This window comes from Protopterus annectens, chromosome 1.part0, assembly GCF_019279795.1.
Source record: "Protopterus annectens isolate FY-2018-M chromosome 1.part0, PAN1.0, whole genome shotgun sequence".
NCBI lineage: Eukaryota > Metazoa > Chordata > Ceratodontiformes > Protopteridae > Protopterus > Protopterus annectens.
Genome location: NC_056725.1, coordinates 1,202,302,610 through 1,202,319,302, shown reverse-complemented (window position 1 = coordinate 1,202,319,302; position 16,693 = coordinate 1,202,302,610). Strand labels below are relative to the sequence as shown.

The window sequence follows — 16,693 nt, the reverse complement described above, 5'->3', positions numbered from 1 at the left end:
TATCCCAGGGGCCTAAGGCAGTAGCCTCGACCTCAGCAAAAACCCTCTCCCTTCTGAAAGGGAATCCAGGTCCTTAGAGAGATGGGGAAAAAGTTTACACCTCTGCTACTCTCTCAGCTAGAGCTTTAAACTGTCAGTTTCATATGATCCAATACCAAGAGTTTATGCTTGATCAGTTAACTAAGAAGCTGTCCTCTGATGACTCCTTAGATAAGAAATATGTTTTAGAAATGGTGAATAACATTCAGCAGGTTAGTAACCATTCCTTAAAATGTGGCTATGATGCACTGGAGGCTTCATTTAGATCAGCCATGACTGGCACGGTGATAAGAAGGCATGCATGGTTGAAAGAACAGGTCTTGCTGGATCATGTTAAAGCAAAGCTGTTAGATGCTCCTATGGATAAGACCAGTCTATTTGGTACCCCTGCTCAACAAGTAATGAAGAAAATGGAAGAGAAGGCAAAATCTGTACAAACAGTTAAGGATTTCTTACAGGTTCAGCCCCCAAGGTTTAGCAGGAACTGGCCTGCCAAAAATTGGTCCTTTCCAGACTCCTCAAAATCTCAAAGAGGCAGGAATAGACGCTCTAGAGGCAGAAATCAATCCAGAGGAGGTGCCTACAGAGGACGCCAGTGGCAAGGCAATAACCAGCGAGGCACAGACACAACCACTGCCACTGCAACAGGACAATCACAGTGACTTGGCTCTGACACCGCCTACCAGGTAGCAAATAACAGCACCTTTAGGCGGAAAGTTAGCCTTATTTTCGAAAAATTGGCACTATATAACAAAAGACAAGTGGATTTTGCAAACCATAGACCAAGGCTACAGGTTCCACTTCCACACCTTACCAGTAAAAAGAGGAATGCCAAACCTACCTCCAAATCAAAAAACAGAAGCTCTAAAGCAGATAGCTCAATTAACAAAGATGAGAGCTGTGGAAAGAGTACCAATAACAGAACAGGGCAAAGGATTCTACTCCAGACTCTTCCTAGTACCAAGAAAAGAGAAAAGTTGGAGACCTATTCTCGACCTGTCCGTCTTAAACACATTCATCATTGTCCCAAAATTCAAAATGCTGACCCTACAGCAACTTCTTCCCATGCTGGGCAAGGAGTGTTGGCTGGTACCTCTAGATCTCAAGGAGGCATACCTGCACGTCCCCATACGGCCAAATTGCAGAAGATACCTCAGATTTCTTGCAGGGTCAGAGCATTATCAATTCTCAGCATTGCCCTTTAGCTTATCTACTGCGCCCAGAGTATTCACAAAATGCCTGGCATCAGTAATCGCTCATTGCAGGCTACAGGGAATCCAAATTTATCCATACCTGGACGACTGCCTGTTACAAGCGGACAACAAAAGCAAGCTGACAACAGATTTACAAAGAGTCATTTGCTTACTACAAGCCCTGGGATACACAGTCAATTTAAAAAAGTCAAGACTGAAACCATCCCAGACAAGAACATTCTTGGGTGCGGAATTGGACACAGTAAAACAAATGGCATTCCTAACTGCAGAAAAACAAGAACAACTCCCTCTTTACTTCTTGGCATTAACAAAGCAGAACAAACTAACAGCAAGAAAAGTACTGCAGGCCTTGGGCTTCATGGCATCATGCATAATCCTGGTACCCCATGCCAGACTGCATATGAGAAAGCTACAGTGGTACCTAAAGAATTTATGGTCTCAACACAGGCACAGCTTAGAAACCGAAATTCCAATAATCCCATGCCTGAAACAAGAGTTCCTATGGTGGGCTCAAGCATGCCAGTCAAACCCAGGCTTGCCATTCCACAACTTTCAAGCAAGCCAAACCATCACAATGGACGCCTCAGACCTAGGCTGGGGGGCGCACATGTTGGACAAATGCATACAAGGATTGTGGACTCCAGACCAGCCGCACCTGCACATAAACCAAAAAGAAATGCTGGCAGTAAAACTAGCAATCCAGAAATTCAGACCATTCCTCAAAGAAGGCCATTTAATGATAAGGACAGACAACACCACAGTCATGTGGTACATCAACAAACAGGGAGGTACTCATTCATACCCCCTATGCAGGATGACTCTGGACCTTTGGAATATGGCTCTGAGCTACAACATCCAGTTACAGGCAATATTTGTGCCGGGAAAAGAAAATACCCTAGCAGACATGTTAAGCAGAACCACCTCGGATGCTCACGAATGGATGCTACACCCAGACATCTTCAAGGCCATCACAAAGAAATGGGGAATGCCACAAATAGACCTATTCGCATCCCCACTCAATCACCAGCTCAAAAAATTCTGCACAAGGACATACCACCCACTTGCATGGAAGGTGGACTCTCTATCCTTCAGTTGGAAAGGCCTGACAGCATATGCATTCCCACCTCTTCCTTTGATGCACAAGGTACTACTGAAAATCAAAGAGGAACGTCCAAGGATAATTCTGATAGCTCGAATTGGCCAAGACAACACTGGTATCCATTGCTGAGGAGCATGTCTCAGGGGAGAATGTGGTCAATACCCTGATGTCTTTGATGTTAACTCAGAACAACTACAACATCATGCACCCAAACCTAAAAACCTTGCAACTGACTGCCTGGAACATCACATAACAGCAACTAACCCAGACTTATCCCAAAGGGTTAAAGACATTATCCTTGAAGCCCGCAGACCTTCAACAAGAAGGAACTATGCAGGAAAATGGAAAAGGTTTGTCATTTGGAGTACTGAAAGAGGAAAAGATGTGTCGAACATAGATATTGCTAACATCCTGGAGTACTTGGCAGAGCTTCTACATACAGGCCTGTCCTATTCCTCCATCAAGATACATGCATCAGCTATTTCAGCAGAATACAGCTTCGATCCACCTGTCTTTTCGCATCCTCTTCTCAGGCAGTTCCTCAGAGGGATCAAGAATGTAAAACCTCCTAGGAAACCACCATTACCAGCATGGGACTTGAACTTTGTGCTAGAAAAATTGACACTCCCTCCATTTGAACCAGCAGCAACAGCAGATCTTCAACACCTATCATGGAAAACTGCTTTCCTACTGGCAATTACTTCAGCAAGGAGGGTTTTGGAACTACAGGCCTTAATGGCAGTACAACCCTTCCTAATCTTCCATCAAGATAGAATGTCCATGAGAACTAATCCTACATTTATGCCTAAGGTGGTATCCAGAGTGTCTTTAAACCAGGCAATCCACCTGCCTACCTTCTTTCCCAATCCACAGAACAGGGGGGAAAGACTGCTGCATACCTTGGATGTACATAGACAGTTACGCTACTACCTGGACAGAACCAAAGGTAACAGAAAAACTGACCAGCTTTTAGTAGCCTATGCAACAGGAAGGGAAGGAAAAGCAATTTCCAAACAGGCAATCTCCAAATGGATAGGAAATTGCATAAGATTCTGTTACTCCTACCATGGAAAACCAATTCCACAGAACATAAGACCTCATTCTACAAGGGCTACAGCCACTACCACAGCTTTCTTACGAGGAGTGGCAACCAAGGACATTATTGAGGCGGCTACTTGGACCTCCGTGCATACATTTGCCAAGCATTATAATTTACCTCTATACTCTAGATCCCGAGCAGGGTTTGCCACTGCTGTATTGCAAGGGATCCTAACTACACCATAATTCTTCTTCCTCCTCCCTAGTTTGGCTATGGTATTCTACCCATTTGTTATGACTGCAGATGCATCCTTGAAGGACATAGTACAGTTTTGTACCTACCATAAATGTAGATGTCCGAACAGGATAGCATCTGCAGTCAGGATTACCCACCCTCCTTCCCCTCTGTGGTACTCCTAGAGTATTTACCCTCCTAATAGCTAGCTGGAGGGGAGTCTCTTATGGTGTATTTGTTTGTATATATGTACATACATGCTTATTTTTTGTGTTTGCCTTCTATTATTTTGGAAACATTGGCATTTATCCAAAATTTAGCTTTCCAAGTGGGCAACTGGCATCTGGGGCAAGAAACACTGAGGAAAATGGCGTTGGATGATGCCTTTATACCCGAAGACCAGCAGAGATGACGTCGGGTGAAGTGCGACATCAGCCGAAGCCGGACCCAGACTTTGGAATCCGGCCGACCGAAGGGCTGCCTGACGACAGGACAACCCATTTGTTATGACTGCAGATGCTATCCTGTTCGGACATCTACATTTATGGTAGGTACAAAACTGTACTTTTATGCCTTTCCTCCTTTGCCTGTGCTCTCCAAAGTGCTACTGAAGATCAAACAAGACAAACCAAGGATGATTTTGATTGCATCAGACTGGCCATGCCAACATGGGTACCCCCTCCTGCGCAGTGCGTCACTGTTGGCCCCAGGCACCTGCATCAGACTCCTACCCTGCTGTCTCAGCAGAACCACCAGATTCTGCGCCCTTAGCTTCAAACACTGAACCTAGCAGCCTGGCTAATTACCTAATCTCTCCTTTACCATCCCTTAGTAAACCAGTGATGGATATCATTTTAGAGGCAAGGAGGCCTAGTACTAGAATGTCTTGTACTGAAAAATGGAAGATTCCGTGCCTGGAGCCAATCTCAAGGGATGAGCACAGCAGTGCCCAATTTACCTCAGATTATACAATACTTAACTGAGATGCTTCACAAGGGCCTGTCTTTTTCCTGAATAAAAATTCATGCCTCAGCCATTTCAGCTCATTATAACACAGAACCTCCCCTCTTCTCTCATGTACTGCTCAAGCAGTTCCTCAGAGGGGCCAAAAATTTAAGACACCCAGGAGAGCTCCAACTCCAGCCTGGGACCTTAACTTTGTATTGGAGAAACTCACTGTTCCCCCTTTCGAGCCAGCTGCTACTGCAGATTTAAAATTCCTTTCTTGGAAAACCGCTTTCCTTTTAGCAGTCACTTCAGCAATAAGGGTATCTGAATTACAGGCCCTTGTGGCAGTGGAGCCTTTCATCATCTTTTATGCGGACAGGGTTTCCCTCGGGACCAATCCCTCTTTCATGCCAAAGGTGGTATCCAGTGTGGCCCTTAATCAGTCCATTCATTTGCCAACCTTCTTTCCTAATCCACAGAACAAAGGGGAACGGATACTGCACTCAGATGTGCACAGACAACTTAGAGTCTACTTGGACAGGACTAAACCTCAAAGGAAATCTGAACAGCTGCTGGTGACATTTGCTGCAGGGACAGAGGGGAAGGCTATTGCAAAGCAAACCATCTCCAAGTGGGTAGGCCATTGCATTCATTTCTGCTATAAGCACCATGGAAAACCTATCCCACAGGGGATCAGACCCCACTCAACCAGGGCTGCATCTACCTCTGCAGCCTTTCTCAGAGGCGTACCTACCAGGGACATCCTAGAAGCTGCTACCTGGAGTTCTGTACATAGTTTCACCAAGCATTACCATTTGCCAATTTTCTCTAAATCCAGAGCTGGCTTTGCCACTGCAGTCTTGCAGGGCCTTATAGCTGGTCCTAATGCTATCTAAGTTCCTCCTCCCATCCTTAGCTTTGGGAATCTACCCAAATGTGATGACTGCAACAGTGAAACACGAAGAACATAGTTCAGTTGTGTACACATCATAAATGTAGATGTTCGAGTGTATTCACTGTTGCAGTCCTGGTTACCCTCCCTCCAGCCCCCTGACTTCTTTTGGCTGTACCTCTTCTCTCCTTTACAATGCTTCAAAGCTTTTTGGTGTATTTGCTTTTTTGTTGGAGATATAACCTTGTATATTTAAAGATTTAATTGTTTCCCATTAGGGGGGGCACCTGACATCTGGGGCAAGAAAAAATTATGTAATGACATCGGCTGCATGTTTTATACCCCTGACGACGTGAAGCCACTGAAGAGGAGACAGCAACCGACGTAGGACACAAGACTTTGTTAATCAGGCCAACTGAGGGATACTGCAAACAGATAACCAAAATGTGATGACTGCAACAGTGAATACACTCGAACATCTACATTTATGGTAAGGTTACACAACTGTACTTTGTGCATTGTGGCCACCCAGGAGCAGACTCTGCCAACAGAAGGGCAAGAGGACAAGTATTTTGGGATTCTGTGTCAGAAGATATTGAAAAAGTTATATCATCTTGTTCTGTATGTAACAGTACTAAGTCACATCAAGAGAAGTAACCACTTCAGCTAAACCAGATATCTGAAGTAGGAACTTCATTTGTCAGCAACCTGTGGGATACGGATCCGATCTCTGATCCGAGCCGGCAACTTCCATCATAGCTTAGATCTGAGCTCCTAGCTCCTCCCCTTACCCATAATCCCCTGCCTGCCCTAACTGACCTCAGATCTAGTTTGCCGCTCTTCAAGCAACAGCTAGGTTCAGAGCTCTTGGCTTTTTGTGAGAAAAAAAAGTTTTGTATTTCTTCTTTCTGAGTGACTGGTTGTGTGTGTGGTAGGTTTACCCTTACTCCTTTTTATATATTATATACTTTTGATTTAATTTAAGAATATTTCTCCCTGCCCTGCTGGTCGTAGCGTGTGTGTGTGACTCAGTGTTAGGGGCCTAGTGAGTGTGCTTTTCTACAGTATGTCGGAGGCCCCTAAAGCAATTTTTTCGAAATGCACCGATTGTGGTCACAAGCTTTCACCGGCTGATGGCCACACTCGGTGCGTTAGTTGCCTTGGGGTTGAACACCTCTCTTCGGTTTGCACGATTTGCGCGGCGTTCAACCCCAGGGCACTCAAGGATCGAAGGTCGAAGCTAGTTCTGGCGGGCCTTCTACCCCCAGACTCTGCTTCGGCCTTTGGTGCTTCGGTGCCCGCTACCCCCCCCCCCCGGTAGCGGTCACTCCTGCCTCCCTTCCTCCGCCCGGGACTCAACCTCCCGCCTGGCTCCGGAGGATAGGGAGGCCAGGAAAGCGGCGGGAGAAGCACCTTAAGCGGCGGGCCGAGGACTCTTCCTCGGCCCGCCACAAGAGGCTTCCCCGTCCAAGTCTTCTCGATCTCCTCCTCCTCGGATCCGATCCCCTTGTTTCTCCCCAGGACCCGAGGAGGAGGTGATCCGGTCCCCGTCGAGGTCATCGAGGCGACACTCCAGGTCTGCCTCGGTGGCCTCGTCGAGGTCCACTTTTAGCATGTCTGATTCGGATATGGACCGGATGATGAGGAGATTCATCCAGGCCCAGATGCAGATGGGAGTGCTCTTGCCTCCCCCCCCCCCTCTGGGGGGGAGCTCGACCCCTTTTTTCGCTCCTATAGCTGCTTCTCCGACCCACATTCCGGGCTCGGAGCCGAGCCACGTTGGATCCAGGGGTAGGTCGGAGCCGACCGTGCTGGGCACGTCGGCTCCGACTATTCCCTCGAGTTTGTCGGATCCGACCTCTCGGAGCCGTGGGCCGAGCTTCGGATCCGAGGGATTCGGTGTTCTTTTGGCTCCATCCCGGTCGGAGCACACTGGTCCTTCGATCCGATGTTCTCAGCGCCGGGTCCGATCCCCGCTTCGGATCCAAGTGGGAGTCGGATCTCGGATCCGTCTGAGAACGGCTCCCCCTCGGCTTTCGCTGCAGTGGAGAGGGCACTGCCGAGTGCTTCCAGGCCTCTGGTCCTGGCTTAGGCTCCCTCCCGCACTCCTTCTCATCTGGTCCTGGCTCCCCTCACCCGGCCCTCGGGGCAGCCTTCCTCAGCGCATTTAGGAGTTCCAGTGGAACAGGATACAGCCCGTGAGGACTCCTCGGACAGCCCCCCCCCCCCCCCGAGGAGGTTCCCCACAAGGCAAAGTGCAAAAGGAGGCACATGGACTCCCCTGAGAGTCTCACAGAAGATACAGACTTGGATGAAGGGGAAGGCCCCCCTAGATCACCCCCCGAGGATGTCTCCTTTGTAGACATCATGGAAATGCTCAAAATCAGGGGTGGGTGGTCTGCCCCCAAGGCTTCATCTGACGAGTCCGTATTTCTTGAGGCGTTTGAGGCAGGACCATCTACCTCTTGGGTTTCCCCTCCACCCGACCCCCTGGTGGATCTCATATCCTCTAGGGCATGGAAGGAACCGGACACCGTAGAGCCGATCCCCAAGCGCCCAGACAAAATTTTGAGCCCCCCTGCAGAGAGAGCAGAGGTCCCCCTGTGGATGCCATGTTGGTGGCTGCAGCCACCAAGAAAGAGTTGGCTCAGGAGAGCCCCACGGTTCATCCTTCGAGCAAGGAGTCTCACGCGATGGACCGTCTTGGGAAGCAGGCCTTCAGTTCAGCGACCTTCTCTATGAGGGCCTTGAACTACATGGCACACGCTATTCGGATGCAGCGGGATCTAATTAAGGAATACGCTGCTCCCACCCCCCGGGGTCCATGTCGGAGGGAGACAAGGATTTGCACTCTTCCCGAATGGCCACCCTCCGCTCTATCTCTAATACCTCTATGCGGCTATTGTCTCATGCTACAGAGGGAGCCGCTAGAGCAGGCGGAGTCAGGCTTGTCATGAGGAGACAGGCCTGACTCTGTCACTGTGACTTCTCGGAACCCTTTAAGGCGTCATTCGCGAATGCCCCTTTTGATGGTTCTGCACTGTTCGGCAAAACCGTTCGCGACACTCTTGTCCAGAGCGAGAAAGACGGGAAGACCTTGTCTGCCGTCGGAGTCCGCTTCTCTGCGCCCCAGAGGTCCTTTTCCAAGAACTAAAAGGGTCAGAAGAATATGTGGTTCCGAAAATCGCATCAATCTCAGTCTGCTCAGGACAACCAGTCCTCTCGTGGCAGAGGAGGACAGGGAGGACGCCGCCCCAGAGGCAGAGGGGGTCCGAGGAATTTTGGGTCCAGAGAACCTTTCTCTGAGAGGCCCACGCAGAACCCCTGAGGAGTTTCCCGACTGCTCCACTCTGGAGGCAGTCAGGGGGCGTTTTTTGAAGCTCCTGGCAAAATGGGAGTCCATAACAACAGATCGCTGGGTGCTTCGTATTATATCCGGAGGTTACCAAATTCCCTTCATAGTCAACTCCAGAATCAGAAGCCTTCCCGACGTCCCACCCAGTCAAAAGAAGGTGGCTGCTGCAGAAATTCAGCAGCTTCTACAAAAAAGAGCCATCCAGCCCGTCCCCCCAGATCGTCGGATCAGGGTTTTACTCCAGGTTCTTTCTGGTGCCTAAAAAGACGGGGGACTTGAGGTCCATCCTCGACCTCTCTCTCCTAAACCTGGCGGTACCCAAAGAAAAGTTCCGAATGGTCACATTGCAATCCGTCCTCCCCTTATTGCGGGAGGACGACTGGATGTGCTCCATAGACCTCAAGGATAAGTACTATCACGTTCTAGTGGACAGGCATTCCAGGAGGTTCCTCCGCTTCCAGCTGGGAGCCAGTCACTTTCAATTCAGGGTTCTCCCCTTCGGTCTCACCTCAGCCCCCAGGGTGTTCACCAAGGTCCTAGCGGTAGTAGCGGCCCACCTGAGACTCCAGGGATTTCAGGTCTTTCCATACCTGGACGACTGGCTCCTCACAGCCCCAACAAGGCATCTACTTTGTTCAGGCAGGGACTATTTTCTTGGTCTGGCTCCACTATTAGGATTAACCATCAGCATGACCAAATCCTCTCTCATCCCTACACAGGTGCTGGATTTTATAGGGGAAGGACTGAATTCCAGACAGATGCTTGCGTTCTTGACTCCAGATCGGCTTCGGAACCTGATGTTACACGTGCAGGCAATTCTTCAACTGCAAACTCCTTCAGCGGAATTAATTCTGAGGGCCGTAGGATCTATGGCAGCTTCAATCCCTCTGCTGCCATTGGCCCGGTTGAACATGTGGGTTCTACAGTGGACCCTCCAGGTACAATGGTCCCTGTCTTGCAACCCTCTGTCTCACCCCATTTCCTTCCCGTCCTTTCTACCTAAGGTATCTTCAGAAGCGAACATCAATCAATCCATCAATCTCCCAGTGTTTTTCCCCAACTTTCATAACAAAGGAGAGTACAAACTACATTCCTTGAACGTACACAGACAATTACGTTTTTATATCCATAGAACTGCTGGTCATAGGCAATCCGATCAGTTGTTTATCTCCTTTGCCAAAAGTAATTTCGGAAAATCAGTTTCTAAGGTTTCTCTCTCTAAATGGATCTCGAGTTGTATTCTTTTAGCATATCATAGTTCGGGGAGGCCTGCACCTCAAGGAGTCCATGCCCATTCTACTAGGGCCGTTGCCACTTCTGCGGCCTTTCAAGCTAGGGTTCCACTGGATGACATTTGTTCCGCAGCCACTTGGGCTTCATCTCACACCTTTATCAGCCATTATAAAATAGATGTTGTTTCCCGAGGTAGAGCGTCCTTTGGCTCTGCGGCGCTTCGGAATATCCTTCCATGAAGGCCACCCAAGACTTAGGTAGCTGGAGACTCTGTCCCACAGGTTGCTGACAAATGAAGTTCCTACTTCAGATTAAGAAGTTATGTACTCACCATAACGTTCCATCTGAGTAGGTATCTTCATTTGTCTGCAGCCATCCCCCCCTCCTTCCCCCTGACCGATTTGCTCGCTCTTATGTTATTAGCATATGTTCCCATTGGGATACCTTTTATCTGTTGTGTTCTGGGGCAAACTTGATCTGAGGTCAGTTAGGGCAGGCAGGGGATTATGGGTAAGGGGGAGGAGCTAGGAGCTCGGATCTATGCTATGATAGAAGTTGCCGGCTCGGATCCGAGATCGGATCCGTATCCCACAGGTTGCAGACAAATGAAGATACCTACTCAGATGGAACGTTATGGTGAGTACATAACTTCTTATTCTGAACTACCGTGGTCAACAGTAGCTACCAACATTTTCGAGTGGAATGGTCAACATTACTTGGTGTTGATAGACTCTTAATCAAATTGGTTCGAGATTGGCCCATTTCCTAATCTAGCATCCAGTACTGTCATTACTAAGATGAAGCTTAATTGTGCAGTCCATGTTAGTCCGCACAGTTATTTCTGACAGTGGCACACAGTTTACAAGCCAACAGTTGAAAGGATTTGCTAAAGAATGGGACTTTCATGTTATGAGTAGCCCTGAGTATCCACAGTCAAATGGTTTGGCAGAACATGCATTTCAAAGTGTGAACCAATTGCTAGAGAAGTCGAAACAAGATAATAGTGATGTTTTCCTGAATCTTTTGAATCTCAGAAATATTCCTTGTGATAACACATCTTGGTTCACCTGCTCAGAGACTTCTGTTGAGACAAACCAGAACCATGTTACCATTTAGTAGCAAATTGTCAGTTCCATGTGTCAAGAACAGGCCAGTGAAAGCCAGTCTGTTGAAGAAGCGTTTAGTCTGGAAGTCCTATTACAATAAGACTAGCAAAACCGCTCAATCCATTATGAGAAGGAGTAGTAGTAAGGATGCAAACGTCCAAAAGTTATGATCTGATTGGAATCGTGAAGAATATTTGCTCAGAACTGAGATCGTACATTGTGGAATCACAAGGAATAGGGTTTAGGCAGAATCAGAAACATTTGATGCTGGTGTCCGAGCCTATGCCACAGCACATAGCCTGTGAGAAAGACTCTATATCTCAGAGTGAGTTGTCCAGTGTTCCAGTTCCAGAAGATGTTTCAGTAAATATCCCTGTTCCTGTGAATCCCAAAGTTCCTGATACGAGTTGTTCACTGAAGACTGTCTCTGTTGCTAAACCCAGTTCTGACTACTACATTACTAGATCAGGTCGCATTTCCAGACCATGTTGTAGATACTCTGCAACCTAGAGATAAACATTGTGTTTGTTTTTAATGTCTATATTATTGCACGTTTTGTTCGTGTCATTTCATTTGAGGGCAATCTTTTTAAGAGGGAGGATGAAGATCAATGTGTGTATGTCTATAAGAAGCTATCTAGGCGCTTGCACAAGTGTATAAATACTGAGCACGTGCGAGCCTGACTGCTGTTTTGTAGTAAGTTATTGAGATGTAAGCATGTATGTCTGTATAGTCTGTCTTTTAATCAGTTTGTTTGTATTTTGTAATGCTGCTATCCATCCTGATGTGTTTTGATGTAATAAAGTATATAAACGAACTACCCCATCTGTTCCTCTTCTATAGTAGAGAGAAGTGACGTTATACTATTTTAGAAAGTGGAGATAAAAAGTAATGTAGGACAGGAATAGCAAAGTGATTCAAAAAACAACTTACAGTTAAAGTAATACACAACTGTATGCACATATTACATTGTTGTTGTGCTGTAAACAATTCCCTTTTTATTCGTGTTGGGGGAGCTGGTCAGTAATACTTTAACTTTGCATAGGAAAGAAACCAGATATAAAATCAGAAGTTTTCATGGCCTTAAGTGAATATTGGAGGGTGGGGTTAGATATACGTTAAACCTTTGCTCCCCTCTGGATACTTTTCCACCAGAAGGAATTGAGTAGCGACACACACATCTTCTAACCAAATGGAAAAGTCAGGTAAACACGCAGACAGACAGTACCAGTAGACCAGAGTATGTTAAACAAGCTCCAGTGATTGAATTACAAACAAAACAGTCTAAAATTACAGTTTATTCAATAGTGAATGGTTTAGCACTTTTGTTGAATGCAAGACTTCATCAGAACAAAGTAGTACTATCACACACTCCCTTAAAATGCTTTAACTGACCGGTAAGATGTCTGAACTTCAACCTTATTTGTCTGAATTTCTAGCAACAGAAACACAAGTTAAATGCAAGAAGAATACTCAGTAGACTAGATATGCTTTATGTCTTGGCTTGGTTCTGGATACTTTTCAACCAGAAGGAAATGAATAGTGACACAAAGATCTTTGGACAGAACTTGGGCATTGAGAAGCCACAGTTCTGTGTGATATCTGCTAACCCTGTTAAAGTGATATTGGAAGGGCATCATCCTTTAGCAAATCACATCAATGAGGAATAATTTTGGAGTGTGATCTACTCAAACATCTGTTATGGTAAGTGTCTTTCACAACTGTGCTTCCTGTTCCTGTGTTTCAGGAGATTCTGCTGAGTTAGGTGGGGATGTGTATCTTACTGGCATTGGATCTGTTTGATGTATATGACCTGTTTATCTGAAAATTTAAACAAAGATTCTTTGAACCAGATTTTTACCATGTTTTAAAATTTTTCATTATCACCTTAGTTTTTTTCTTGGTTCCCTTAAACTTGAAGGGTGTATGTAATTTTGGAGCTTTCTAGTGTGACTGTGACATTTTTGAGGAACCTTTTTCTAAGTTTTTCACATCTTAGCAAGTGTATGTTATTCATCATTTAAAGAAATGTATTTTTAATACCACATTTTGCTGAAATATTCTAGTTTTTAACTTAAATGCAAGTAGTGCCTTTGTAAGGGGGTGTTGAATTTATCAAGGTTGTTTTGCTGCAGTTTTGAGTATGAGAGCATAGCTGTATTTACCATTTCTGTGGAATTGCCACAGCATTCTGTGTTTTGGATGTTAATGCACTTTAGGGTTTCAGATATTTGAAAAAGAAAAACATTGTATTGCCTCTGTACAGACCAGTTCGTAGATTTGCTTTCTTAAGCATGTTTACTTGCTTTACAATCTTCCTCTTAGTTTCCTTGATATTTTTGACACAGAAGTGTTATAAGTTAATGTATTTTGTTTTTCCCCTTTGTTTACATTGATTGTACCTATGTACAATGTACTTAAAAAAGGCTGAGAATGTAATTGTTGAGAAAAGACAATAGAAACAAAATATGCTATAGACCTTTTTTCTTTCATTTTGTTGTTTTTTACTTCGTTATGGTTTGTGTCTACAGCCTTCGGCGACTTCTACTGTTGGACAGCCCCTTGCAGAACACACTATTTGAGCTGTGGACTATGGTGCATTTTTTATTACCTGGGATTTCTAGGCCTTATCTGGATTTTCCAGTGAAATCAGGAAGTGAGGAGAACCAGGATTACTGCCATAAACTTGTCATTAGGCTGCACAGGGTACCTGAATTTTTTTTTTGTTTATTATTATTATTTGACAGTAGTTGTATGTCAGGTGAGAGAACTGACCTGTGTATGTGTCTGTCTGCATTTTTAGATGATACAGCCCTTCCTTTTACGAAGATCAAAAAGAGATGTTGAGAAACAGCTGCCAAAAAAATATGAACATGTGCTGAAGTGTCGTCTTTCTGCTAGACAGAAGGTCCTGTATGAGGATATTATGTCTCAGCCTGGGTAATATTTTTATTACTCTGAAGCATAAGAAAATATGCATGAAACTGTTGTTCACCTGGGTCCTATTGGAAATGGGATGTATTCATTTATTTAATGTAGTGTTGCTTTCCGTTCCATTCTCAGTTTTTTGGCCATTTGTACTTTGCTAGTTTGATTGGTTAGAATTTGTTCATGGAGGAGTACAGATCTATAAAACTGCTTACTGTGTTGACCATGTCTTCTAGTGTTGCTGTAATAGTTCCTTAAGAGTATCAGTTTATTTTTGAGAATTTAATTTGAGGTTTTCTAAGTCGTTTTTAAAGCCATCCATCTTCAGAAATGGTTCCTGTAAGGTAGATGTCATCAATTGCAGTTGTTTTTTCATAGCAACATCTGGTTGAAAATTCCTTGAGTTGTTCATATTCAGTGACTCAATATATCTCCAAGTTACTTGACAGGAACATTTTTGTATATCTCCACCAAAACTGATATTTATGTAGTTTAGTAGTTTATAGATTTCTGATGTTTTAAACTTGAAAATAATACAATTTTCCTATATTATTATACTAGTTTATGTAGCTGTCAAAATTCACTGCTCTCAGTTGGCCATCTAGGCTCCGCCCCAGGACAGTAGATATTGATTATCATTATTGATGCTTATTTCACCTATTGGAGTTCCCTAATGTATAGACTTGGGGCCATACTTATTCAGTTTGTACTTGTTTAATTTTGTATGCCAATTAAAATAAAAGTGGGCAAGTAATTTCCAATTCATTTGATATAAGTGTTGTATAGTTTAGACTAGAGCACCTAGCTCGTTGAACTTAACATAATAAAATGATTGTAAATGTCAGTAAAGCAAAACAGAGGCGTTTTAAAACCAATATTGGCACTTGTTATAATCTTAAGGGTGTTGCATTTTTTTTTCTTTTAAAGGTCTTGGAATGAATGTATCAGACGGTGTATTTTTTTAACATTATATAAATGATACTCATCAAGATGGTTTAAAATAAGCTGGCTGTGTAAATAGGTATGCCAGTCCAAGTGCAGTGATGTTTTTGTGCCTTAAACACCTTGGTGAAATCCAGGAAGAACTGTACCATTCAAATCGGGGAATCCCTCTAGATCTAGACATACTGAATTGATGAAACAGATAAAATAGAGATTTACCTGCAGAATACAAGGTCTGCATTCTCACTTGTATTCTTGGAGGCTGAAGTATATAGACTTGTGCACATTGAAGCAAAGAAAGCATACGGGTGATATGCTTTTAACTTGTAGATCAAGTAAGGATGCATTTTCTGTGTGAAATCTTAGGACTTGTATTTTCATCTGTCCTTGGTCTTAACATATTTTTAGCATGCCAGGGAAAAATTTGGTCACTATATGTTTCTTTGATAAAGTCATAGTACTTTTAAGGAGTAAGCTGCTTCTGGGTATCAGAGTTGCTCTGAATATTGGATGTTTTAAATTTAAACTTGCTGAATGTTTTGGGGATGCAACATATATACTGTGTAGTCTGGCTGTATTTTTCACTTAGGTCATTTTCCCATAATATGTATGTAATGCATATGTTTATATTTTACCATTACCATAGTATTAAGTATTTATTTGCATATATCCATTTGTTACCTTTTGTCAAATTATGTATCATATTGCTGAGGCTGTGTGTAAGTAGTATAATTTTATTATTTTCATGATGTTTGAAATGAAACAAATATAGCATCTCATTTCCTTAGTGTTTTCTTAGTATGTTTAGTTTAAATCACCCTACATTTTCTGTTTATACTCTTGTATCAGCACCCAGGTAGTGGTGGGCAGCACTAAAGAAGGTCTTGTAGGCATTTTTTTTTAGTTTGTAGTAGTATTGAGAAACATTTTTATTAGAATATAGTATTTTAGTGTGTGTGTAGAACTAGGGCTTTTTTCTCTATAAACTTAAGTTGGTGTATCAGAGTGCATATGAAATTGTCAGTATTTTCCTTGATAGGCCGATAATTTGCCTTTTTGATAATAAGGCAGAGGTTTGACCTTTTAGGCACTGGTGTCCAAAAATTATACAGCCTAATTTCTTAATGCTTTTTCATTTTGTTTAGTGATTTATGTTTTGAATGTAGTGCGTTTATGAGGACAGAGTACAGTCTATAACCTGTCCAGGGGACAGCAGTTTTAAGCATTGCTAATATAAAGACTGCTATGAGAAATGTATGTTTTTTTAATGTTAACAAATGTGCGTTTACACCTGTTACTGGAAGATCATGATGATCTTAAAGCTACAGAGTAAACTTGCTAAAGGTGTTTGCACTAACTGATAACTAATATGGCTTGTAAGATGTGCTGTGCTGTTTGTTTTTTTATTTGCAATGTTAAGCTTATGTCAGATCTTGTATGATTTTGTTCTCTTATTTTTAGTGTAGACTAGAAGGTAGCATTTATCATCATCATCTTCTTTCGGCTGTTCCCGTTAGGGGTCGCCACAGCAGATCACCTGTTTCCATTTCTTCCTGTCCTTTGCATCTTGCTCTGTCACACCAACCACCTGCATGTCCTCTCTCATCACATCCATAAACCTTATCTTAGGCCTTCCTCTTTTCCTTTTACCTAGTAGCTTCATC

General features: G+C 44.0%; 1 protein-coding gene across 3 annotated transcripts in view; it reads left to right on the top strand.

Moving 5' to 3' along the window:
- The window catches only part of EP400 (E1A binding protein p400), a 3,509,270-nt gene that overhangs the window by 1,201,585 nt on the left and 2,290,992 nt on the right, over positions 1-16,693 (top strand). For all 3 annotated transcript variants that reach the window (XM_044065578.1, XM_044065569.1, XM_044065563.1), the window contains 2 exons: positions 13,691-13,865; positions 13,963-14,099. In XM_044065578.1, the coding sequence (XP_043921513.1) occupies positions 13,691-13,865; positions 13,963-14,099 (312 nt within the window). The remainder of the gene's footprint in view (positions 1-13,690; positions 13,866-13,962; positions 14,100-16,693) is intronic.